General features: G+C 39.8%; 1 protein-coding gene across 1 annotated transcript in view; it reads left to right on the forward strand.

Moving 5' to 3' along the window:
- PTPN9 (protein tyrosine phosphatase non-receptor type 9) overlaps positions 1–26,849 on the forward strand; it is an 84,479-nt gene that overhangs the window by 45,391 nt on the left and 12,239 nt on the right. Inside the window, exons 5-9 of the mRNA XM_045070483.1 lie at positions 4,050–4,155; positions 12,239–12,349; positions 14,509–14,837; positions 21,392–21,485; positions 26,366–26,432. Of these exons, the coding sequence (XP_044926418.1) occupies positions 4,050–4,155; positions 12,239–12,349; positions 14,509–14,837; positions 21,392–21,485; positions 26,366–26,432 (707 nt within the window). The remainder of the gene's footprint in view (positions 1–4,049; positions 4,156–12,238; positions 12,350–14,508; positions 14,838–21,391; positions 21,486–26,365; positions 26,433–26,849) is intronic.

The raw sequence follows: 26,849 nt of genomic DNA on the forward strand, positions 1-26,849 counted from the left end.
AGGTAAACATACTTTAAACTGTTTTCATGATGTCCACCCTCTTCTTAAAAACGCTTAGTGGGGCGCCTGGGTGGCTCAGTGGGTTAAAGCCTCTGCCTTCGGCTCAGGTCATGATCCCAGAGTCCTGGGATCAAGCCCCACATTGGGCTCTCTGCTCAGCAGGGAGCCTGCTTCCTCCTCTCTCTCTCTGCCTGCCTCTCTGCCTACTTGTGATCTCTGTCTGTCAAATAAATAAAATAAAAATCTTTAAAAAAAAAATGCTTAGTGACTCCTCATTATTCAGAAGGTGCATATAAGATAGATAAACGTGAAACATTTTCTCCAAGCAAAATATTCTCACTAGTGAGTAGAAATTCTTTTTTTCCTATGTTAACTTTCACTGAGAACATGAGTAGCTGGGAAGGGGCAGAAGGAGAAGCACACTCCCCGCTGAGCAGGGAGCCCAACACAGGGCTCCATCTTAGAACCTTGAGATCATGACCTGAGCCAAAGGCAGATGCTTAACTGACTAAGCCACCCAGGTGCCCCAACCTGATTATTGGTTATTAATAATACCAATTATTTTGTATTGAATTTTACACAGGTTTATGATATAATTTATCTTATACTATTGTTTTCTATGTTTACCACTAGATTGTAAGCTTTTTAAGGGCAGGGAACCTTCTTTTTCATATTATATAATAGAAAATCCTCAGATCTCTGTGGGTGGCATGGAAATGGTATCATAAACTTCCACACATCATCTGTCTTCAGAGTGATCTATAATGAATCTTGTTTCATTGATAGCCTTTCACCATCCCCTACTCTCAATTATTTTGAAACAAATGTCAGGGACTGTGGTTTAAACATCTTGGTGTTCCCAGGTAGCATCCAGCTCAGGAAATCAAACTCAGTAGGAAAACAATTATTCCTGGTAAGGAATTAGCTGTCATTGTAAACCTCATATTCTGTACCCAGAAAAACAAAGATCCTACCACATTTGTATTTATTTCATGTGCCTTTACAGGATGAGCAATTTTTAGGAATATAGAATCTGCATCATTACTAACCGTAGCCTCTTTTTATTAAATTCTGTTTCCCTTGGCACGGACTTCTCTTTGTTTCAGTCCTCTGCCATAGGCTGGTGCTGTGAGGGGAAAATATATAGTTCTTTGAATTTGGCCCTTGATGACCTTGTGGAGAAATGGGAAGCTTCTAGACCTGGATAGTCTACTCAGTAATTGTACTACTCTTGTAACATCATCTTTGATCTTGGTGAATCAGTGTCTCTCTGGAATCATGAAAAAAGGAGTCAATATTTAGTATTAACTATAATCTGTCGAGACCATCTGAAACTCAGAAACTGATGGAAAACTTGCATGTATCCTAGAATTAGAGATTTTTAAAATTGCTACTTCATGGGTGGGTACTTCCTCCATGCCAAAAATTTAGGATACAAAATAACATTGAGATCTCTGATTTCAGGATTCTTTTGTGCCAAAAAATTTTCTAATTTTTAGTAGGTAAGAAAGCTATTGCTATCATCTGTGAGTAATCCAAATGAAAAATTTATTCGTAATGATCTTTTAGGCTGCAGATTGAAATAGGTAAGGATCTGTCTTGGTGGAAGAGTACAACTTTGTGAAGTCTTTAGGTAGTAAGGAGATTCAATTGAGGAATACTTTTTTTTTTTAAGATTTTATTTATTTATTTGACAGAGAGAGACACACACAGCAAGAGAGGAAACATAAACAGGGGGAGTGGGAGAAGGAGAAGCAGGCTTCCTGCTGAGCAGAGAGTCCGATGTGGGCTTGATCCCAGGACTCTGGGATCATGACCTGAGCCAAAGGCATATGCCTAATGACTGAGTCACCCAGGCACCTTATGAGGAATACTTTTCATATCGTCACATGTTTTTTGTTTGTTTATTTTTGTTTTTAGAGAGAGCCCATGTGCATGCAGCCCGAGAGGGGGAGAGGGAGAGAGAATCTTAAGCAGGCTCGACACACAGCAGGGAGCTCAACACAAGGCTAGATCTCATGACTCTGAGATAAAACCTGAGCCAAAATCAAGAGTCAGGTGCTTAACCAACTGAGCCACCTAGGTGCCACTCTTCACATGTACTTAACCTCAGTATGGTAATAAGCTCTTACTTTTCAGGATTCTTCTCCCCCCTCCCCCCTTTTTTTATTCATTTATTTGACAGAGAAAAGAGAGAACACAAGCAGAGGGAGCAACAGACAGAGCGAGAGGCAGGCAGAGAGATAGGCAGCCCCCCCCATTTTGAGCAGGGAGCCTGATACGGGATTCCATCCCAGGACCCCGGCATCAGGACCCGAGCCTAAGACAGACGATTAACCGACTGAGCCAGCCAGGCTCCCTCTAGATGCTTTCCTAAGACCATGTATGGGTTTCTCTCTCTCCAAGTCCTACGAGTTACATTCACCGTTATTGAGCTTAATTTGTTTCATAGTTTACCACAGGTCTGAAGTATTTTCTTAGCAGTGGACTTCCAGTCCCACTGAATTCTATTCAGTAACCATTTATCATGAACCTATTTGCAAGGATTTTGCTAGGGACTGTTGGGAGTAATGAGATGAACAAAACACGTTTTTGTTCCCAGGAGAGAATCAGATGGCTACACAGAGTTGAAGTGCTTTGGGGCACCTGGGGGGCTCAGTGGGTTAAGTGTCTGACTTCAGGTCAGATCATGATCTCTCTCTCCCTTTGCCTGTACCTGCACTTGTATTCTTTCTGTCTCTGTCTCTCTCTCAAATAAATAAATAAATAAATAAAATTAAATCTTTAAAACAACAAAAACAAAACAAAGTTGAAATGCTTTAAGAACCACAAGGAAATCCCACAGGAAGGTTTATGGGGCTACAAGGGACATAAGGATAGCAGTACATTTGATCATGGTTATCAGGGAGGTCTTCATGGAACAGGAAGCTTTTGAGTTGAAGATGAAATGTTAGGAAGTTTGGATAGGCAGATTCAGAAACCTGGGAGGAAACAGTTCAAATTTTGATAACCTAGATGTTCTGGAATATTCTCAATCTAGGAGTTTGGCACTTGATAAGTACGCATCAGTAAGCATAATTCCAGTTCCTACGCGTGGGGTTTTTTGGCCACACCTCTCATCAGTTCTCTGACACCAACTGTTTTACGGTCCAACTCAATTCTGACACTGCCTGATAGATCCCACAGGTTAAAGGTTCTCAATCCTATAAGACTAGTCCTGTCCGACCCCAACTCCCACACACGATGCCAGTAGCAAGTTCAGTTTGTCACCTGTACTTTTTATCAACAGGCTATATAGCTTGAAGTTTCCCTACTTGGGTAGGTGAAATTTACTACAGTGGCTCACAGAACTCAGAGAAACATTTTACTTACTAGGTTACCAATTTATTATAAAAGAATATAACTCAAAATAGCTAGATGGAAGGGATGCATAAGAAAAGGTATGGTGAAAGAGCCCTAGAGCTTCCATGCCTTTTCTGAGAGGGCCCTCTTTCACTACCTCCATCTGAGAGCTCCAAACCCTATCCTTTTGGGCTTTTATGGATGCTTCATTACATGAGCATAATTGACCAAATCATTGGGCATTTGAGATTGAACTCATTCTCTAGTCCCTTTCTCTAGGGGAGAGGGGAGGGGAGGCCCTGTGGGGTGAAAGTACCAACCCTCTGTAATCACAAGGTTGGTTCCCCTGGCAACCACCCTCTTCTCTTTCTGGGACCCAAGGGCATTGCAGTTGTTGTCTCATTAACATCACAAAAGACACCTTTGACTCTCTCTGCACTTAGGAAATTCCAAGAGTTTTAAAGGAGCTCAGTGCCACCAATCAGGTTGAAGACTAAATATATATATTTTTTATTGTAAAATCACAGTATCGTAAGAAGTATAGCAGATACCAAAGATGAATCATATTTTTGTAAGACCAGTGTTGAGGGAGAGAGTTATTTTGGTCCCTCATGTGTCCCATAACTCTGTTTTTGTGCCCTAGGCTTTCAACCTCTCTCATCCATTTTATTACTTATAAATGTTTTTGTTCAATGGTTGGTTTACAGCTTTGAAACTCAGAGGAACGGACTGGTGTTTATCTATGACATGTGTGGTTCTAATTATACCAACTTTGAGCTGGATCTTGGCAAGAAAGTTCTCAACCTGCTGAAGGTAAGGCTGTGAGAAGGCCCCTCAAGTCTCCTTCCCTGGCCAGGATACTTTATTCTTTGGGAGACTTAGGAATGATGTAAACTTCAGACCTTATGTTCAGTGTAAAGGTCACCCATAAATGATGACTAATATGTGCTTCCCCAGAATACAAAATGGTCTTAAAAGTGAAGTGGGAGGAATTAAAAAAGGAAATGCACAGGAACATTCTGAGTCATAAAGGAGTGTTGCCCCTTTCCTGGAGGTGTGTAGAATAAGAATTAATGAAGTCCTAGGTATGTCCAGTGTCTGCAAAATGTCACCTAACCAGTGACTGTCAGACTTTTTTGTCTCAGTCTAGTCGGAAATAGGTTTTACATGTTTACATGTTGACTTCATACACAAAAGTATGTGTATACTAACCTATACACATACATGTGGAGGTCTATGTATATATAAGTTCCTACACTCTTATCCCAAACTCCCAGAAGTCCAGAGGTCTTTTGTAATCTTGTGAACTTTAAGAGATAATATAGTATATATACCACTTTATAATCAAACACATAAATATTTTTGCAATGAAACGTATTATTCATAATGAGTGGAGAAGAATAAAGGCTATGAATAGCCTATGGCATTTCAGGTCAGATCTTGCTGCTCCATGAATTTTTTTTTTTTTAAGATTTTATTTATTTATTTGACACAGAGAGAGAGATCACAAGTAGGCAGAGAGACAGGTGGAGAGAGGGGGAAGCAGGCTCCCTGCTGAGCAGAGAGCCCTATGCGGGGTTTGATCTCAGGACCCTGAGATCATGACCTGAGCTGAAGGCAGACGCTTAACCCACTGAGCCACCCAGTCACCCCTGCTCCATAAATTCTTGCACTAAGCTTGAGAAGAAACTTCAGGTTTTCAGAGCTGTTTAGATTTCAGTGTCCCAGGATGAAGGGTGTAGATGTTTACACAAAACAAAAAAGCTTCACAAAACAAGCATTACCCCTTACTATGTTCACTTTGATTTTTCTGAACATTATTTTTAAAAAGTTAGTTGTAAGCTACCAAATCAATTTGAAGACCCATTGAAATGTGCCAACTTGCAATTTGAAAATCATTGATCTATGAGTCTATGCATCCTTTGTTCTAGGATCTAACTTGACATTGCTGTGGAAATAGATTTTTAGAAGTGCTATTAGAGCTTTATAACAGTATACAAAGGAGGTATTATTATTTTGTGTTGTTTTCTGGTAGTTCATTGGTCACTCATTATATTACTAAAGTCACTATTATGGCATTTAGCTGTGATTCAGTTCTTTTTACTGATAAGGATGATATATGATTTTTTTTTTCTTTACAAATATGGCATAGTAGTATGGCCAGTGATTATAACTTGCCATTTTTTACTTAACAGTTGTGTCTTTGTCATCCTTCTATGTCAGTACCTATAGCTATTACTCTTTTCTTTTCTCTCTCCCTTTTTTTTTTTTTTTTTTTTTTTTTTTTTTTTTTTAAGTAAGCTCTACACCCAGTGTGGAGCTTAAACTCCCAACCCTGAGATCAAGGGCTGCGTGCTCTAGCAACTGAGCGGGCCAGGCATCCCTTTCCTCACTTTTTCTAAGGGCAGCAGAGTATTCTTTTTGTGGATATATCAAGCAGAAAAAATGAAGTTCGTGCTATTTTTTTGTGTTATTATAAAGGCTTCAGTGAGTATTGTTTTAGATATTTTTATCTGTTTGACCAATCATTTCTTCAGGATAAATTGCTATAAACAGATTTGTAGGGTCAAAGAATTCACACATTTAAATTTTGGCAAATATTGCCAAGTAGCCCTCTAAAAACTTAGTTCAGATTTACACTCCCATTAACAGCCTTTTTCACCGGTCTTATCAATATTGATTTGTTGTTTGGATTCTAATTATGTTTGTTTTTTTGTGGTGTTTCTCTTATTACTGATGAGCATCAGCGTATTTTCATGTTTATTGCCAAGAGGTATTTACAAATTTTTTTTTCTTCTCATATACTTTACTCAATTTTTTAAAAAGATTTTTAGATTTGTTTTAGAGAAGAGTGTGCACAAGAGCGAGTATACACAAGTTGGGGGAGAAGGGCAGAGGGAGAAATAGAGACAGAATCTCAGAGGCCCCTCTGAGCACAGAGCCTGGGGCACCATTCTGAGATCATGACCTGAGCCAAAACCAGGAGTCAGTTGCTCAACCTACTGAGCCATCCAGGCGCCCTGCATATACTTTACCCAATTTTTTACCAACATGTTTATCTCTTACTAATTTATAGGAGTTGCTATTAAATAATATTAAGTATGTGTTACCAGCATTTTTTGTAGTATCTTACTCAATTTTACAGTGTCTTTTCTCATACTGCTATGTTTTCATTATTTTTCATAATGATTTTCATATACTATATATGCTTTATTCAATAATATATATCATATATAATATATAGTATTACAGATCAAATAATTTGCTTTTAAACAGCTATCCGGGCAACATTTACTAACTACTACATTTTTTCCCTACTCATTTGAGGTAATACCTTTATATTACACTAAATTCCCATACGGTAGGCATGTCTCTTCTGACACTCTATGCTATTGATCTAGCCCATCTAGACCAATAAAAGCATGGTTTTATTTATTATACTTCTAAAGTTTAATATCATAGGTCAAGCTTCCTGTCACACTGTTTTTTTCTGAAAGTTGTTTGGCTATATTTTTTTGCATTTTTATTCTTTTTACATGGACACAATTTGTGTACTTTTAATTTTTTTTTAAAGATTTTATTTATTTATTTGATAGATCACAAGCAGGCAGAGAAGCAGGCAGAGAGAGAGAAGGAAGCAGGCTCCCCGCTGAGCAGAGAGCCTGATATGGGGCTCGATCCCAGGACCCTGAGATCATGACCTGAGCTGAAGACAGAGGCTTTAACCCACTGAGCCACCCAGGCGCCCCCCCCCTTTTTTTTTTAAAGATTTTATTTGAGAGAGAACAAGTGAGAGAGAGCATGAGGTGTGGGAAGAGGCAAAGGGAGAGAAGCAGAGTCTCTACTGAGCAGGGAGTCCTTCACTGGGCTGGATCCCAAAATCCTTGGAATCATAACCTGAGTTAAGGCAGATGCTTTGCCCACTGAGCTACCCAGGTGACCTTTATTTTATTTTTAAGTAATCTCTAAACTCACAACTGTGAGATCAAGAGTCACATGCTCAGGGATGCCTGGCTGGTTCAGTAAATGGGGGGTGAGATTCTGTATCTTAGGGTTGTGAGTTTGAGTCCTGTGTAGAATGTAGTGATTACTTGAAAAGGGCCGGGGAGTTGCATGCTCTACTGACTAAGCCAGCCAGACACCTCCTATTTCTTTTTTTTATTATAAAAGCAATTAAAAAGCAATTCAAGAAAAAGTCTCTGACCCTCTCCCTCAGATACCCCAGTGCCTTTGCACTTTTTCAAAAATTTTTTTTTTTAAGATTTCATTTATTTATTTGACAGAGAGAGATCACAAGTAGGCAGAGAAGCAGGAAGAGAGAGAGAGAGGAGGAAGCCAACTCCCTGCAGAGCAGAGAGCCCGATGCGGGACTCGATCCCAGAATTTTTTTTTAATTTATTTATTTTAGAGAGAGAACGAGCTAGGGAGGGGCTGAGGATCATGACCTGAACTGAAAACAAGAGTCTGACACTCAGCCTACTAAAGCCACCCAGGTGCTCCTTGTTATGTCTTTCAACAAAGTTTTAAAGTTATTTTATCTATGTGTCTTATGTAGTTTATTCCTAGGCTAAAATAATATATTCAAGTATTAAAAACACAGAAGACAACAAGGATAAATTATCTTTTTTGTAATACTAATAACTTACAGGGAGAAAAAGAGAGGGAAAGAGATAGTGTATATGTGTTCAAGTGTTACTATAAATCAGATGTTTTTACCATTATCATTTTATGCTGATTATTATTTATAGGGTGGCTAATTTTTTCATAATTTATCTTTTATACTTAAAATACTGTTATAATCAGAAAAAAATTTTTATCATAGAAAATTTTGGACAGCTCACATCAAGATTTATATTATGCATAAATAAACACTGTTGACATTTTGGCATATGGCACTTCTAGATGTTCCTCAATATGATCTTAATTATGTTTGTTTAATTTCAATATACAATAAGCTCCAAAAAGTTTATTTTATGAATATTTATAATTGCTAAATAATAGTCTATCCTGTATTTACTATAACTTATTTAAACATTTCTGTGTTGTTGGATTTTTTTCCAATCTATTATAATAAACAGTTTTTCAACACTTTTTTTTTTAAGATTTTATGTATTTATTTGACAGAAATCACAAGTAGGCAGAGAGAGAGAGGAGAAAGCAGGCTCCCTGCTGAGCAGAGAGCCAGATGCGGGGCTCGATCCCAGGACCCTGGGATCATGACCTGAGCCGAAGGCAGAGGCTTTAACCCACTGAGCCACCCAGGTGCCCCAAGTTTTTCAACACTTTTATATTCATATCTTTTTAAAAAATATTTTATTTATTTGAGAGAGAGAGCATGAGCAGAGGAGAGAGAAGCAGGCTCCAGGGAGCCAGACATGGGACTCGATTCCATGACCCAGGGTGTATGACCTGAGCCAAAGGCAGATGGTTAACCAACTGAGCCACCCAGGTGTCCCAGGATATAAATTTTTAAAAAATTATTTTATTTATTTATTTGACAGAGATCACAAGTAGGCAGAGAGGAAGGGAAGCAAGGCTCCCTGCCAAGCAGAGAGCCTGATGCTGGGCTTGATCTCAGGACCCTGGGATCATGACCTGAGTGGGAGGCAGAGGCTTTAACCCATTGAACTACCCAGGTGCCCCCCAGGATATAAATACTTTAAATAAGGTTGTAAAAAGTAAAAGTAATACAAAGTATTACAGAAAATAAAAGAGTAAAATTAACTCATAATTTTTTCAGAGATAAACTGTTGAACTTTCGATATAATTTTTATCTTTTTTCTCTGTGAAAGTATAAATTGTGTAATTTTTAAAATAAAAGGTTATAGTTTTGGTCCTGTTTAGTTTAATTAGGATTATATTATGAACATTTTCCATAGTCGCAAAAAAGTCTTTGAAATTTTAATTTTAATGGTTGTATAATAATCTTTTTTTTTTTAGTCAATTTTAAGGATTTTATTTATTTATTTGGCAGAGACCACCAGTAGGCGGAGAGGCAGGCAGAGAGGGAGGGGGAAGCAGGCTCCCTGCTGAGCAGAGAGCCCGATTCGGGGCTTGATCCCAGGACCCTGAGATCATGACCTGAGCCGAAAGCAGAGGCTTTAACCCACTGAGCCACCCAGGCGCCCCTGTATAATAATCTTACTATAGGATAATACAATTTTGTTAAGCCCTACCCCTTTTCAGACACATTCATTCTTTCCAGTTTTATCTATCATCTATCTATCTATCTATCTTAAAGATTTTACTTGACAGAGACACAGTGAGAGAGGGGACACAAGCAGGGAGAGAGGGGGAAGCAGGCTCTCTGCTGAGCAGGGAGAGTGACAGGGGGCTTGATCCCAGGACCCTGGGATCATGACCTGAGCCAAAGGCAGACGATTAATGACTGAGCCACCCAGGTACCCCTTCTTTCCAGTTTTAAAGTACTGTTTTTAAACACCAAAAAGAAAGGTGCAAGGGGCGCCTGGGTGGCTCAGTGGGTTGGGGCCTCTGCCTTTGGCATGGGTAGTGGTCCCGGGGTCCTGGAATCGAGCCCCGCATCAGGCTCTCTGCTCAGCAGGGAGCCTGCTTTCTCCTCACTCTCTGCCTTCTTCTCTGCCTACTTGTGATCTCTGTCGGGTAAATAAATAAAATCTTTGGGGGAGAAAAAAGGTGCAATAAACATTTCTGTTCATAAATTTTTATGTTTCTGGTTATTTCCTTAGGGTAGAATGTCAGAAATGGAATTACTTGATCAGAGAATATGCACATTTTTAAGGATATATAATGCTAGATGCCTTCTAGAAGATGTAACCATTTCCCATCAACAGTATATGTGGATGCCATACAGTCATTTAAATGGAACAAGCCTGAGTGTGTAGTTCTTCGCTCTGAAGAAGTAGATATAAAGGCTTCCATTTTTTTTTTTTTAAAGATTTTATTTATTTATTTGACAGATAGAGATCACAAGTAGGCAGAGAGGCAGGCAGAGAGAGCGGGGGAAGCAGGCTCCCTGCCAAGCAGAGAGCCCGACGTGGGGCTTGATCCCAGGACCCCGGGATCATGACCTGAGCTAAAGGCAGAGGCTTTAACCCACTGAGCCACCCAGGCACCCAAGGCTTCCATTTTTTAATTTATCATTTTGTGGAGATTTAGGTATTTCTCCAGACTGTTTTTTTGACCTGGCAGGTGCCTTGGCTCTTTAGGTCCTGAAATAAATTGTTGTCGTTGTTATTTAAAGGTTTTATTATTAAAGATTTTATTTGTTTATTTGAGAGAGAGAGAGAGAGTATGCATGTGAGCACTCGTGTGCAAGCACAGGGAGGGGCAGAGAGAGAGGGCGAGAGAGGATCTCAAGTCGACTCTGCACAAGTCTGCATGGAGCCCAGAGTCCAATGCGGGGCTCCATCTCACGACCTGAGCTGAAATAAGAGGCGCTTAATCAGCTGAGGCATCCAGGCACCCTGAAATTATTGTCTCTCAGACTTCAGTGAAGAGGAATATGGAGGATTTTCTGAATACTGTATATTCTCTATGGGGTATGTTTGTGGACCCCCCAAATCAGTGGAAGAGTAGCCGGAGAGTGACAAGTCAAATTGAGAATTTGAAAAAGAATAGGGAGAAAATGGTAGAAGATACTTAGCTACAATTTGCTCTTTTTTTTTTTTTTTTTTTTTTGATTCCTTGGGAATAATTTCTTCCAGTTAGAGTGCCAGTATTACTTGGTATCCCTGCCCATGAGAAGATCCGGGATGTTAAACTAAATGAAACCAAGAGCTGTGAATTAGGAAAGAATAATTTTTTATTTTTATGCTTTGTATGGATCAGGGTGTCTCCTTCCCTTTAGATTTCATTGTGCCCACTAGATTATATTTATCAACTGAATAAATGAATTCATGACTAGATGAAGAGATGGGTAAAAAATAATTATAAACACGCAGAAGTCAGAATCAAAGGTTTTAAGAGAGATGTTTCTTTCATACTGTTTATTCATGATCTGATTTTTTTTTAAGTTTTAAAAATATTTTATTTTTTTTTAACATTTATTTAATTGAGAGAGAGTGCAGGGGGTCGGGCCTTGGAGAGAAAGAGAGGGTCTTAAACACACTCTGCTCTGAGTGCAGAGCCTGACATGGGGCTGATCTTCCAACCCTGAGATCACAACGTGAGCCGAAACCAAATGTTGGATGCTTAACCAACTGCACCACAGAAGCGCCCCAAGATTTTACTTTTACTACACGCAGCATGGAACTTGAACTCACATACCCCAAGATCAAGAGTTGCAGGTTCCATGGACTGAGCCAGCCAGGCACCCCTTTCTTAAAGTTTAAATAAGCAGAACTTAAAGATGCATACACATTTATGCTGACAAAAGTCAGTATCAATTTTTGATCCATAGAGCTTAATGTTGACAAGAAGATATAATATTATAACTTTTAAAAGTAAATCACCTTTTGGGGCACCTGTGTGGCTCAGTTGGTCAAGCATCTACCTTTGGCTCAGGTCATGATCCCAGGGTCCTGAGATTGAGCCCCATGTCAGGCTCTCTGCTCAGCGGGGAGCCTGCTTTTCCCTCTGATTTCCCTTTCCCTCTGCCTGCTGCTTTCCCTGCTTGTGCTAGCTCTCTCTGTCAAATAAATAAATTTTTTTAAAAAAGTAAATCATCTTTTAATTTTTTTTAAGCTTTTCATTTTAATTCCAGTATAGTTAACATAGAGTGTTCTATTAGTTTCAGGTGTATAATTTTAAAATTTTTAACCACTTCTGTAGTTACTGAAATGAAACCTGAATTGGGCTTTAGACTCCCCCTGCTGGGTAAGGATGGGGAGCAGAAAACCTACACTCTGGGTTTGAACAGTCATAGATTCCAGTGCCTTAATTGATATCTTTAAATTTTCATGTGTGTCCTCCACAGGGAGCGTTTCCTGCTCGTTTGAAAAAAGTATTGATTGTGGGAGCTCCAATATGGTTCCGAGTGCCCTATTCCATCATCAGCCTCCTCCTGAAGGACAAAGTCCGGGAGAGGGTAAGGCAAGCTTTATTTTATTTGTAGGTGGAGGTGGTTATTTGAAGGAGGTGACAAACTTCCCATTTCTGCTGTTGAAACCTGCCAATTAATTTTTTACCTTCAATAGAATTTGTCTGGGCTGTCTCCTAAAGTGCTTTCTACTTCTATTAGTGTATCCATTTTATATTTTCTGCCTTATTCTTTACTCAGGTTAGTACAGGCTTCCTTTCCCACTGTCCTGCAAGTTCCTTGAAGTTAGGAGGTAGAAATAATTTGTCTGGCACTCTCCCTCAATAGTATCTTGCATAAAGATAATAGTGAAGGAGTGTGTCCCAGGATAACTTAGGAATAACTACTCCTTCCAGAATTTAGCCTAGTGCTATACCTGTGTATTTAACAATCTCTAATAGAATTGCATTAATTGAACTGATGTTTGAATTTGTTCAGCTGGAAATACTAATCTGTCGTTTGACCACCAGTGTGGTGGAGGAGAATCTTTCACTATAATTCTTTATATGTCTATTTCCATTCCTGGCATTTTTCTCTTAAAACACCTTGTTGCTTCCTAACTTCAAAAATGTTGTCTTAAAAAAAAAAAGGTGTTGTCTAAAATGATCTTAATTCTGTTACTATCTCCTGAGTGTTCCAGGACTGAAAGGTTTTGGTTTTATTCATTCATTCATTTCTCACCCTTGAAAGAAAGGGCATATGAAACATTGATGTAATCTGATTATAGTTGTTATGAAATATTATTAGAGATTTTTGTAGTATAGAATTATGAGATTATATCAACAACAATGTGGATCTTTATAGTGGGGGAGACTTGCGTTGGAGAGGGGAAACTGAAGACGTTTGACTTTGTGGAAATACTTAGGGACCTAGTGACTGAGAGTAGGAGAAATCTTTTCCAAGGTACTCTTTGATAGGACTCCTCAGGCAAATTCTTGCACTTGTTATATGTAAGTATTAATGTGTATATAAACTTAAAATATATGAGCACCTTTACAGTCCAGGTTCTGGGCCCTGGGAATAAAAAATGGAGGGAGACTTCGTTTACCTGTAGAGAGCTCCTGTTCCTGATAGGGAACACACAGGTAGACATGAGGTAGACACAGAGTTGAGAATATTGTATTGAGCAGTCAGGGAGGGCTTCACAGAAGAGGTGAGCTTTGTAGCTTGTCCATGAAGAGGGCAAGGAGGAAAAGAGGGCATTCTAAGAAGAGACAACAGCAAGAGTGACAAGCATTCCCATTTCACACAAACTTTATGTCAACTAGGCCCGTTTTGTTCAGTAAGGTTGTGTCTAAGCAGAGAGCAGAATTAGGATTACTTTTCTGGCAGTTTTCCTGGGCTATCCTGTGTCTGGGTCTAGTGTTAATTTCATAGAAAACTACCTTTGAGAACATCCATACTGAACTGTGTGTGAGTAAAGCGCTAGACTTAGAGTTGGTTACCTTACTATGGGGTTGACCAAAAAAAAATCACTACCTGTGCATTCTTTTTTTTTTTTTTTTTTTAATTTTATTTATTTATTTGACAGACAGAGATCACAAGTAGGCAGAGAAGCAGGCAGAGGGAGAGGAGGAAGCAGGTTCCCCGCTGAGCAGAGAGCCCGATGCGGGGCTCGATCCCAGGACCCTGGGATCATGACCTGAGCCGAAGGCAGAGGCTTTAACCCACTGAGCCACCCAGGCGCCCCTACCTGTGCATTCTTAATAATCAAAAAGGCAAATACCTACATGAGATGTCACTGGGAAGCATTGTTAATAGTATAAAGGCTTTGTTCAGTGTACTTTCCTTTTGAGGTATATAAAAGGGCTCCCAGGACACCTGCCTGGCTTAGTCAGTAGAGTGCATGACTCTTGATCTTGGGGTTGTGAGTTTGAGCCCCATGTTGGGTATAGAGATTACTTAAAAATAAAATCTTAAAAAATGCAGGTGCAAATTACAGGAGTGTATTTGATATACATTCTGGGAAGTCAGACCTTTGGGGAAGTTATAGGACTGTAATCCCAGGCAGATGAAATGTAGTCTACTTCTTTTACAAGTATACCATGTATTTCAAGCAAATCTCATCCTATTCTTCAAACCTAATATAAACACATTTGTTCTTTATCTTCACTGTCTATGTCTTTTTTTTCCTGTCCATACTCATGTGGTTCTTCCTGGCTTTGCAGATTCAGATATTAAAGACATCTGAGGTCACCCAGCACCTGCCCAGGGAGTGCCTTCCAGAAAACCTGGGTGGGTACGTCAAAATTGACCTCGCGTCTTGGAATTTCCAGTTTCTGCCCCAGATGAACGGCCACCCAGACCCCTTCGATGAGATCATCCTGTTCTCCCTCCCTCCTGCCTTAGACTGGGACTCAGTACATGTTCCAGGCCCCCATGCCATGACCATCCAAGAGCTGATGGACTATGTTAGTACCAGGCAAAAGCGAGGGATATATGAGGAGTATGAAGACATTCGCCGTGAGAACCCTGTTGGGACTTTCCACTGTTCTATGTAAGTAAGAAAGGTTTGGACTGACAGTGGGTCACCAACATGCTACTGGTGCGTGTTGGCAGCAGCTCCATCCACATCTCATTTCCTTAACAGAGGCTCTTGCTTGTGTTAGGAGCATGACTCTTACTCAGATGGTGGTTCTCTCATCCAGAAACAGGCACCTCCTACTCTGGTGCCTGATGCCAATACCCTATATTCTGAATTTCTGGAGGTCTTTAGTATCATCCGGAGAACCATGTAATAATGGAGGCATTTTAAGATATTTTTCTGAAATGCACTTGTTTGGGGGAAACAACAAAAATGTAGGCTCTCAATTCCTGTTTTCATTGTGATCTCTGGTCCTTTTATTTGGGCAGTTTCTTTCTAGAGCATTTATAGTATAACATTACTTTCTTAGGAGGGGTTCTGGTGCATTAAAATAATCTACAGTCAGTAAGAGAAAAGAATTAACTCTTAGGAATTTGGCCTTTGGGATTTTCCTTGTATCTATCTATCTACAGAGCTACGTGGCTAGTTTATAACTGGTTCATAATTACTTGGTAACTATTGTTGGCCATAGGGCATAGATCATTTCTCTTAACTGCTCTCATTTTACCCTGTTGTCCCTGGCTGCTGCAGAAATTTCTGTTTCTGTGTTGAAAACTAGGGAAACTGTCCCAGGCTCAAGTTCCAGCATAGCCCAAAATCCCTTCTGTGATTTATGCAGGTTATTTCCCTTGGCTGCACCCCAGTTTTCCTGTATGTAATATATGATGTTCAACTCTGATATCAACCTGCTTGTGTAGCTTAAATGTTTTAAGAATCCTTGATTCTGTGAATACCTCTTCCCCCTTGTAATTCCTGTCCAGCTTGGTCAGTGTACTGTAAAGAAGATGCAGGGAGAGAGGCTTAGACAAAGGAAAGAGGGAAAAGAATGAGTTAGGAAAGGGATAAGAGAAGAGAGAAGAAACAGTTGAGAAGAAAGTCAATAGAGCAAAATGCAAAGGGAAGGGGAAAAAAACAGCAAGAAAGCAGAGCATATATCAAAGTGGAACAGAGTATCCTTTTCTCCCACACAGCTATTTCTTTCTTACCAGTTCACAGCCTCCATATGCATCCAGTCTTTGTCCCAATCAGTTCTTCCCCCTCTACTTTTGAATCAAGGAAGTATTATGGAGCTGAGAAGAGTCCTGGGCTGCTCCAAGAGGATGCATACTTGTCTTGGGGATTCCTAACTTTGTTCTGGGGGCTTCTGCTGTGAGGTCCTTGAGATGTCATTTCTACTATTTCCCCCCTTCCCTCCATTAAAAAATCAGGTTTGGATTGTCCTCTTGGCATCATCCAAACCGGCCATCATGTTATAGACAGAGAATACTTTTCAGTCCTATTGAAAGACTTGCTAGTCTTGTCCCTTGTTGAATGAATGAGTCTCCCACTTCAGGAGCTAGAACCCAGAATCCAAATTAGCTCGAGGTCTCTGTCTTATACTAAGTTCCAGTAAAACTGCTTATACAGAACAAACTATTTCTCCTTTGGACTTCTGGATTATGAAGTAGATATCAGAGTACTTATTGTTGTCAGGATGCCCATGGACCAAGAAACTTTCTTTCTCTTTTTTCTTCTCCCCTACACCATGCTTTGAAAATGATATTTTAAAATTTATCTTTTTATTATAATTGTAGATTCCCATGAAGTTGTAAGAAATAATACAGAGAGATCACATGTACCCTTTCCAGAGTTTTCCCATGGTGTCTTCTTTTATAAATATAGGATCATGTAGTATCACAACTAGGATATTGCTATTATTATCCACCAGTCTTATTCAGATTTCCCCAGTTTTAGAGTGTGTGTGTGTATTTAGTTCCGGGTGATTTTTAGCCCACATGTTTGTTTGTATATCTATCACCACAGTCAAGATATAGACAAATTACATCATCACATACCTCAATCCCACCCCTCCCCATCCCTAACCCTTACAACCACTAATCTGGTCTCTGTTACTATAGTTTTTTCATTTCAAGAATGTTCTTATATAAGTAGAATCATACCATATGTAACCTTTTAGGATTGGCCTTTTTCCCTCAGTATAATTCCTTGGAGATTCACCCAAGTTGTTGTTTCATGTATCAATAGTTTATCCTTTTTATTGCCAAGTACTACTCCATGGTATGAATGGTTTGTTTAACTGTTCACCTGTTAAAGGACATCTAGGTTATTTAGAGTTTCTGGCACCTACAAGTAAAGCTGCTATGAATGATTGTATCTAGGTTTTGTATGAACATATGTTTGCATTGCTCTGGGACAAATGTCCAAGGGTGTGATGGGCATATGGTAATTAGATGTTTAGTTTGATGAGAAACTGCCCAGGTGTACCATTCGATGTACCCCCTAGCAATGTCTGAATGATCAAGTTTCTTAGCATCCTCATCAGCATTTGCTCTTGCCACCACCGTTTTTTATTTTAGTTGTCATAATAGGTGTGTAATAGGTTGGTATAATTTACATTTCCCTAATAGTTAATGATATCAAGCATCTTTCATGTGTTTATTTACCATCTGTATATTCTCTTCGCAAAATGTCATGCTCTTTTCCCTTTTTTTTTTTTTTAAAGATTTTATTTATTTATTTAACAAGAGAGAGCCACACAGCAAAAGAGGGAGCACAAGCAAGGGGAATGGGAGAGAGAGAAGCAGGCTTCCTGCCGAGGAGGGAGCCGGATGTGGGGCTTGATCCCAGGACCCCAGGATCGTGACCTGAGCCGAAGGCAGACACCCAATGACTGAGCCACCCAGGCTCCCTTCAATTTGGACTTTTTATTAAACTATTGAGATTTGAGTTTTTAAATATAGTCTAGATACGGGTTCTTGGTTGGATACATGGTTTGTGGGTTTTTTGTTTTTTGTTTTTTAAAGATTTTATTTATTTATTTGACAGAGAGAGATCACAAGTAGGCAGAGAGGCAGGCAGAGAGAGAGAGAGAGAGGAGGAAGCAGGCTCCCCGCTGAGCAGAGAGCCCGATGTGGGACTCGATCCCAGGACCCTGAGATCATGACCTGAGCTGAAGGCAGCGGCTCAACCCACTGAGATACCCAGGCGCCCCTGTGGGGTTTTGTTTTGTTTTTTGTCTGTAGCTTGTCTTTATCCTCTTAACACGGTCCCTGGTGAAGCACAAGTTTTATTCTGATGAAATCCTTTAATCAGGGTTCGCTTGTATGGATCACACTCTTGATGCCAAATCTAAGAACACCTAACCCTAAATCCCAAAGATTTTCTCCTTTTTTTCCTAAACATTTTATAGTGTTATATTTCACATTTATTTAAGTCTGTGATCTGTTTGAATTAATTTTTGTATAAGGTGTAAGATTTAGGTTGATGTTGATGTTGTGTGTGTGTATGCGCACATGCACTTTCATGTGCTTGTAGATACCCAGTTGCTCCACCACCATTTGCTGACAAAAATCCTTCCTCCCTTGAATTGTTCTTGGGATTTTGTAAAATATCAGTTGGACTTATTTGTGTGGGAAGAGGGAATTTTTTAAAATATGGAAAAGTACAGAGTATAACATGATAAACAACTATGTTCCTGTCACCAGAATTAATACTGACAGTTTTTAATATTTTGTCATATTTGCTCTATCTTTCTTTGTTATAAAAAAGAAAGAATTCATTGTAAATGCCTTCCAATCCTCACCCTCAGTTCTCCCCTATTCGCCAGAAGCTACAACTACTATGAATATGGTGCCTTTTCCTTCCAGACTATTTTGTTTATTCTGTTACATATTTGTTGGTAGCTATGAATAATAGAATATTATTTTATATTAGATAATATTTATATTTTAGTAACTTTTTGCCTCATCAATATATATACTTCCCCCCCCAAAACAAAATAGTACTGAAGAATAGGAACGATAAAATTAATGGCAGTCCTCTGCCTTACTCTTGGTTCCTCCAGGTATCCATTTTCAACTCTTTCTTTCTTTTTTTTTTTTTTTTAAAGATTTATTTATTTATTTGATAGACAGAAATCACAAGGAGGCAGAGAGGCAGGCAGAGAGCCCGATGTGGGGCTCAATTCCAGGACCCTGGGATCATGACCTGAGCCGAAGGCAGAGGCTTTAACCCACTGAGCCACCCAGGCTTCCCTTAACTCTTTCTTAATAGCTGTTTCTTCTGATATTTCTTCTGTGATTCTAAATAAAATGCTTGTAATACTCTTCATTGATTTTTATGTTAGGTAGGCATTTGGTGCTTATACCTTGTCTCCGGTTCACTTTTGACTGTTTTTCCAATAAAATAATGTCATATTTTTAATTAAATCAGTAGTCACTATTTACATTATTATGACTATGTAAATTTTTTCCACTACAGAACTAGATGGGCGGCTTCTATAAAATAAAATTAAGTTTTATCAATTCAATTTTTTGTTTCTTCTAGAGTTAAATACCTAACTTTTTTTTAAAGATTTTATGTATGTATTTAAGAGAGAGAGCACAGAGGGAGAGGGAGAAGCAGACTCCCCACCAAGCAGGGAGCCCGATGTGGGGCTTGATCCCAGGATTCTGAGATCATGACCTGAGCCGAAGGCAGAGGCTTAACCCACTGAGCCACCCAGGCGCCCACCTTTGCAATCTTTATTGCAAGTATAATCAACTCTGCCATTATAGCGTAAAAGAAGTCATGGACAGTACTAAACTGACAGGCTTAGTTGTGTTTCAGTAAAACTTGTATTTACAAAAACAGGTTGGCCAGGCTGTAGTTGCTGACTCCTGCTCTAGAATGATTGTCTTATTTTCTTAATTTTTTTCTCACATTTTTCATCACTTTGACTTTTCGCTTTACTCTGGAAAATTTCTTCAGCTTTCTTTTCCATCTCTTTTATTAAAGTTTTTACTTTGGTTAGCATACTTATTTTCCAAGAGCTTTTCTTCTCTGTTCCTTTCTTATAGCATCCTGCTCTTATTTCATAGATATAGTACCTTTTTCTCTCTGAGGGTATTAATTATAGTCTTTTATTTTTTATTTTTTTTAAAGATTTTATTTATTTATTTGACAGAGCGAGATCATAAGTAGGCAGAGAAGCAGGTAGAGAGAGAGAGAGAGAGAGAGAGAAGGAAGCAGGCTCCCTACCAAGCAGAGAGCCCGACGCGGCACTCGATCCCAGGACCCTGAGATCATGACCTGAGCCAAAGGCAGAGGCCCAACCGACTGAGCCACCCAGGCGCCCTTAATTATAGTCTTTTCTACTTTTTCTTACTGACTCTCTCTTGTGCTTTTTCCTTACTATGTGTTTGATTGGTCTCTTTTTTTGTGTTGGAGCTTTCTGTAATTATCTGGAGGTCTCTGGCTGTTAATTTACATTATGGGGGGCATCCTTAAAAGCTGCTTGGAAATGCTCTTTCTGTGAGTGATCTGCAAATTTAAATGATCAGCTAGCTTGTTGTTGATGTACTCCAAGTGATAGAATTCTTTCATATAGGGCTATTCACTTTCTCCAGAGAGGAATTTTCTACTTTCTTGCTTGGGAGGGTCCAAGCTTGATATAAATATAGGACAGGAGAGGACAGGGCAGGGAATTCTCACTATCATTCAGATTTTCATTTATTTCTCTATTTTTAACCCTGTGTCTCACCTTGCTTTCCAGGATGTGGGAGTGGTGAGAGTGAGTCATTGTGTCTCTCTGTAGATACCTCTGTGGGTCCTAGTTTTCTGCATTTGACCAAGGCAGCCAATATTCCTCCATCTGTTTTTCTCTGCCAAATGGATTTCACTCTTTGTTTGCAAATGTCTCTGCCATCATTTTGGGGTTTGTACTGATTAGTGCCTTTATTGTGATTTTACTAGATGAAGTGGAGTCAAACATATGCTGTCAACCTACCATATTAAACTGGAACTTAGGTTTCTTAGAAGCCAGATTTGTTTTTGGTGCTGTCTATACCCCTATCTCCCTCTCATTTTCTCTTTCTCTCTTTTTTTTTTTTTTTAAGATTTTACATATTTATTTGGCACACAGAGATCACAAGTAGGCAGAGAGGCAGGCAGAGAGACAGAAGGGGGAAGCAGACTCCCCACCGAGCAAGGAGCCAGACTCAGGGCTCAATCCCAGGACCCTGGGATCAGGACCTGAGCCTAAGGCAGAGGCCCAACCTACTGAGCCACCCAGGCACCCCTCATTTTCTCTTTTGAATGAAAATATCTTTATTTGCCCAGGAATACACACATATTAAAAATGTTAAATGAGGGGCACCTGGGTGACTCAGTCATTAAGCATCTGCCTTTGGCTCAGGTCATGATCCCAGAGCCCAGCATCAGGCTCCCTGCTCACTGCTTCTCCCTCTCCCACTCCCCCTGCTTGTGTTCCCTCTCTCCCTGTCACTTTCTCTGTCAAATAAATAAGTAAAATCTTAAAAAAAAAATTAAATGATACAGAATATGGATAGATTAGATCATTGCTTCATGTCTTCAACACCAGTGGTAACGGTCACCCACCTTTGCGTCGCTGGACTTTGTATGTACACATATACACTCCTTCTGCCTTTTCTGTCTTTGTTTTAGTTTGTCTGTTTCATTTTCTTCAGGTCTCCAGGAAACCTAGAGAAGAACCGCTATGGGGATGTACCCTGCCTGGACCAAACTAGAGTGAAATTGACCAAACGAAGTGGTCACACTCAGGTACACAGATAAGTGCTATCTTTTCAGGAGCACTGAGGGAAATTTTCCAAAGTGAAGCTTACTAATGCCATAGTAGAAAGAACATGAACTCTACACCAGAGAGATCAGGTTGGAGTTTTAACTTTGCTATGTATGAGTTAGTCTGTTACCATAAGCAAGTCCCTGTAAGTCCATCTCACAGGACTAAGTGGAAATTAAATGGAAAAATTTATGTAAATGCTGATAGCGCAAGGTCTGGTATATCATAGGTGCTTGATAAATGTCAGTTATTTCTCCTTTCACTCCTAGTTGTAAAATTATAGTCCTGTTGTCCACCATATTAGTGAATGTATATGTATCAATACAGGGCAACTCTAATTAAAGTGACCTGTGATTTTTCCACCTAGAAGATCTAAAAATAATTTTGGACAACTAGTGTACGCGTAAGTATCTAGGGATAGAGTTGAAATGGTCAAGTGATTATGTTATTTAATATACTAATTTGATCATATCTGTTCATATTAAAAATCACATATGTTTATACTAGTATAGATATTTAGTGAAACTCCTCACATGCATCTTTAACATCAATGTCTTTGTCCTCATTTGAGCCATTTCCTGAGTCAATCTAACAGTTTTCCAGAGCACACAGTTTTTACTTCTTTAAGTATATGGTATTGTCACTGAAAAATTTATCCTAAGCAAGAAAAGTCTATTAGCATAACATTAACACAGTTTATCCTTCCATCCATCCTGTATCCCATGTATTTTCTGTAGCATGATTATTCACTTACTGTTTTTTAAAGTCCTCTTCACAGCAACATCCAACACTTAGAATTTTGAGGTCAGCAACCAAGTATGTGTTACATTTCTTCTTTTTCCTTTGGATATGCCAATTCTGTCTGGTGCCTTCCATATGCATCAAAAAAACAGCACTGATTGAGGCCATTGTTCAAAGAAAGGAATTTAAATAGTGCCCATTTAACATGGCCACACACTATAGGAGCTTGTTACATCCCGTCTCTTTTTTTCTGGGGGATAATTTTTGGGAAAATTATTGCCTAGTATTTGGGTATATATGATACGTGGATTGAGACCCTAGGATCATGGTTTTAACCCTTTTGACCCTACGTTTCCAGTATATAAACTGAATTCAATTGCTTCTTGGCCTTTTGGCTAAGATCATGTGTAAACTGAATTCATAGCCCTGCCCAGGACCCTTACGAAAGGGTTTTCCTGCAGGAGCATTAGCTCAGTGTCTGGCCAGCTTAGGGCAAATTCATGACTATTACTGAGATCATCAAATATATACTCTGAATGAGTGGAGTATAATGGTTGAGTTGGGACTCTGGAGTCAGATAGCGGTATTTATCTGTCTTCTTGACTGCTGTGTTTCCAGTACCTAGAACAGTACATATCAGGCCTTCAGTAAATTATTTCTGATGGAATTAGTGAATCCCAGTATACCACCAGACTGTTCCAGTCATCCTATGATTAATCTAAAGATCATCACTTGAATTAAACTCCTTTCATTACTGCAAACATTGGCAGAAGCTTTATTTCTACAATAAATGGTGGATTCAGGTTTATTATTGAATTGGTCACCAGATTTGCTTCTGGAATTATAAAGCTATTAGTCACAGTTTCTATTGAACATAGCCCATAACATAGAGTACTTGGTTTGATTCTCTGCTATTTCAGTTTTCCCCCTAGTCTATGCTTTATGTCTGAGGTCATTTTCAGTTTTAATTTCTGATGATTCTTCTGAAATGGCTGATTTTAATTCCCAGTGCTCTCAAAGAGGAGGATACTGAAAGCTTGTATCCTTAGTTGTAAAGAAATAGTAAGTCTCCATTAAAGTAGTAAACTAGTGATATTTCTTTTCAAAGTGTGAAGGTAGCTCCAAGAGTAACAACTTATACATTACTTACAGAATAGTGTCGACTGGCTTGTACCAGGTAAATTCTTTGTATTTTTCTGTGCCTTCTTGCCTGGGTCCTACAGGGTATAGCACTTGATTGTGCCAGGCTGAGCCGAAGATAGCCTGGGTGGACTATCGTGGACCCTGGATACGCAGCCTGGTTGGGAGTGATTGAGGCTTTTAGCTTGCTGGGTCTGCTGCAGGTGGTTCCTTAGCTCAGTGAAGATGTCTTAGTCAGTAGAACACTAGTAGTATGAGGTCAGTATCAACTGCTGTGGAAGGAGAAAGCAAGAAACTCTTGCCTAAATAATTAGTAATAGGGGAACCTGGGTGGCTCAGTCCTTAAGCATCTGCCTTCAGCTCAGGTCATGATCCCAGGGTCCTGGGATCAAGCCCCGCTAGGGGTTCCCTGCTCAGTGGAGAGTCTGCTTCTCCCTCTTCCATTCCCTTTGCTTGTGTTCCCTCTCTTGCTGTCTGTCAAATAAATAATAAAAATCTTTAAAAATAAATAAATAACTAGTGATAGGATAAGTTGGTAGATTGACTGGCTAACAGACACATATCCGAGTAATGTGGGTTTGACCATGACGTGGAGAAGCCTTCTGAGGGTGGCTGTGGATACTGACAATTCAGACTGCCTTCCCCAAGCGATGGAACTCAGTGGAGAGAAGGTGACAGGTTTAGGGAGTCACTCTGACTTCCTAGAGTGGAGTGGACTATGAATTTTCTCTAGTTTGACATTGAAACTTTGTCTTTGTCCTCCTATGCCCCTCCACATGGTCTGCTATTCATAGTACCTTTAGATACTCTCAACTAGTTATACTGTGACTTGATACTGTGGCTGCATCTGTGGTTCTCTTCTGTCAGCTTGGATTATCAGCAAGAGTGTTGGCAGAGATCTTGTGAGAAGGTATAATAAAAATAATAAAAGTTAAAATCCTATTTAATTTCCTGATAGCTAATGATGTTGAATTAAGACTGAGGACACTAGGAGATGAGACAAGTCTCCCAGAAGACAGTGAGTCAAGATCTGTTCACTGAGGCTTCTCTAAATCTGTCTGGCTGTTGCTTTGTGTCAGTTCAGGTAGTAAAGGAGCCTGGGAGTTTGGCCAATGCTGTTGATGGTGCTAGATATGAGGTAGAGCTTTCTTCCTTCTCCAGTCACACTTTACCTTTTGTGTGTGACAGCATAGACAGGATGTTCCTGCTCAAGGTGCTTGGCTTGCCTCCCTTTTGGTTTTGAACCAATGCTGCAAATCTTAATGGACTCCTTTTTGGGTAAATAACAGCTTTATTGAGATGTAATTCACATACCATACAATTTGCGCATTTAAAGTATATAGGGGCACCCAGGGGGCTTAGTTGGTCCAGCATCCAACTCCTGATTTCAGCTCAGGTCATGATCTCAGGGTTCTTGGATTGAGCCCCACGTCTGGGTTTGCACTTGGTGGAGGGGGTGGGGTGTTTCTTCTTGGGATTTTTTCTCTCCTTTTTCCTCTGCCTCTCACCCTATTCAAGTGTACACATGCTCTCTCTCTCTCTAATAAATAAATAAAATCTTTTTTAAAAAATGTATATTGGGGGCACCTGGGTGGCTTAGTGGGTTAAGCCTCTGCCTTCAGCTCAGGTCATGATCTCAGGGTCCTGGGATCGAGTCCCACATCAGGCTCTCTGCTCAGCAGGGAGCCTCCTTCCCATGCTCTCTCTCCGCCTGCCTCTCTGTCTGCTTGTGATCTCTCTCTCTGTGTCAAGTAAATAAAATCTTTATTAAAAAAAAGTATATTATTCAGTAGTTTGGTTTTTGTCCTTTTAAAAAAGATAGATTATTTATTTATTTAGAGAGCACAGGTGCTTGCAAGTGGGGGGAGGAGCAGAGGGAGAGACTCTCCCATAGAGCCCCTCCTGAGCGTGGAGCCCCCAGTGGGGCTCATTTCTTGACTATGAGATCATGACCTGAGCTGAAAGCAAGAGTTGGACACTTAACCGACTGAGCCACCCAGGTGCCCCTAGTTCAGTTCTTTTTAAATATATTCACAGTGAATATTTAATATATTCACCACCACAGTCAACTTTAGAACATTCTTATCACCTGAAAAAGGAACTCCATACCCTTGGCAGTCAAACCCCATTTTCTCCCAGTCTGTGTGCTTTCTGTCTCTATGGATTTGCCTATTTTGGACGTTTCGTATCAATGGAATCATACAATATGTAGCCTTTGTGTCTGGCTTCTTTCACTTAGCATGTTTTCAAGGTTCGTCCATGTTGTAGCATGTGTCAGTGCTTCACTCCATTTTATTGCTAAAAAATACTCTTTTATATGGCTAGTCACCTTTATTTCTCCATTCATCAAGTGAATACCATTTGAGTTGTTTCCACTTCACCCTTAGGAGTGAAATTGCTGGGTCATATGGTAACTCTGTGTTTAACCTTTTGAAGAATTGCCAGACTGTTTTCCAACATGACTGGACCATTTTACATTCCCGCTAGGGATATATGAGGGTACTAGTTTTTATACATCTTTGTCAACATTTGTTATTATCCATCTTGTACCTGTAACCATCCTAATGGGTATGATGTGGTATCTCCTCATGTTTTGGACTTTTCAGTTTTGTGTGTGTGTGTGTGTGTTTCTTAAGAATTTATTTATTTATTTGACAGAGAGAGATCACAAGTAGACAGAGAGGCAGGCAGAGAAAGAGAGAGAGGAGGAAGCAGGCTCCCTGCCAAGCAGATAGCCGAATGCAGGACTCGATCCCAGGACCCTGAGATCATGACCTGAGCCAAAGGCAGAGGCTTAACAACTGAGCCACCCAGGCAACCCTGTAGAAGCAAAGTTTTGAATTGATCCTTTTGCTCCTCACTGTCTTCCTGACAGGAAGAGAATATCTACACCTTGGGTTTTATTTACCTTGTACATCATTTTTCCCACCCAAATGGTGTATTTCACACAGCTGCAATGATATTTCCTTTTTATCATTAGACAGATTACATCAATGCCAGTTTCATGGATGGCTACAAGCAGAAGAATGCTTACATTGGTACGCAAGGTAAGTTAGGATGCTCCTTACAAGTTGGTTTTATGTCATCTACCTATGATTTCTTGTACCTGATGATTGCATACCTTTTGAAGGCTATGGTAACTTGAGGTCATGTTATGGCCACTAGATCCCGGCCTTTCATAATTATTGGGGGTTATTGAGGAAGGCAGAGGAGGGGTATAGAGTTTCTGTACCAGATATGCCTGGAAACTCACTGCATAGAGATAAACTAGAGAATTGAACATACAACACTACTACAAGTTTTAGGATTATGCATTGCCAACCTATGGGACTGGGACATCAGAACTCACTGGCCTGTGAAATGTTCTTTATGTCCAATAGGAGGCCAGGAGTGGCAGTGGGAATTCTCAGAGATTGAGTCCTGTCTGTGAAAGGGTGTTGCTGTCCTAAGTGACTTTTGCTTGT

Source organism: Mustela putorius, unplaced genomic scaffold, assembly GCF_011764305.1.
Source record: "Mustela putorius furo isolate JIRA1106 unplaced genomic scaffold, ASM1176430v1.1 tig00003972_pilon_pilon_pilon, whole genome shotgun sequence".
Classification (NCBI taxonomy): domain Eukaryota; kingdom Metazoa; phylum Chordata; class Mammalia; order Carnivora; family Mustelidae; genus Mustela; species Mustela putorius.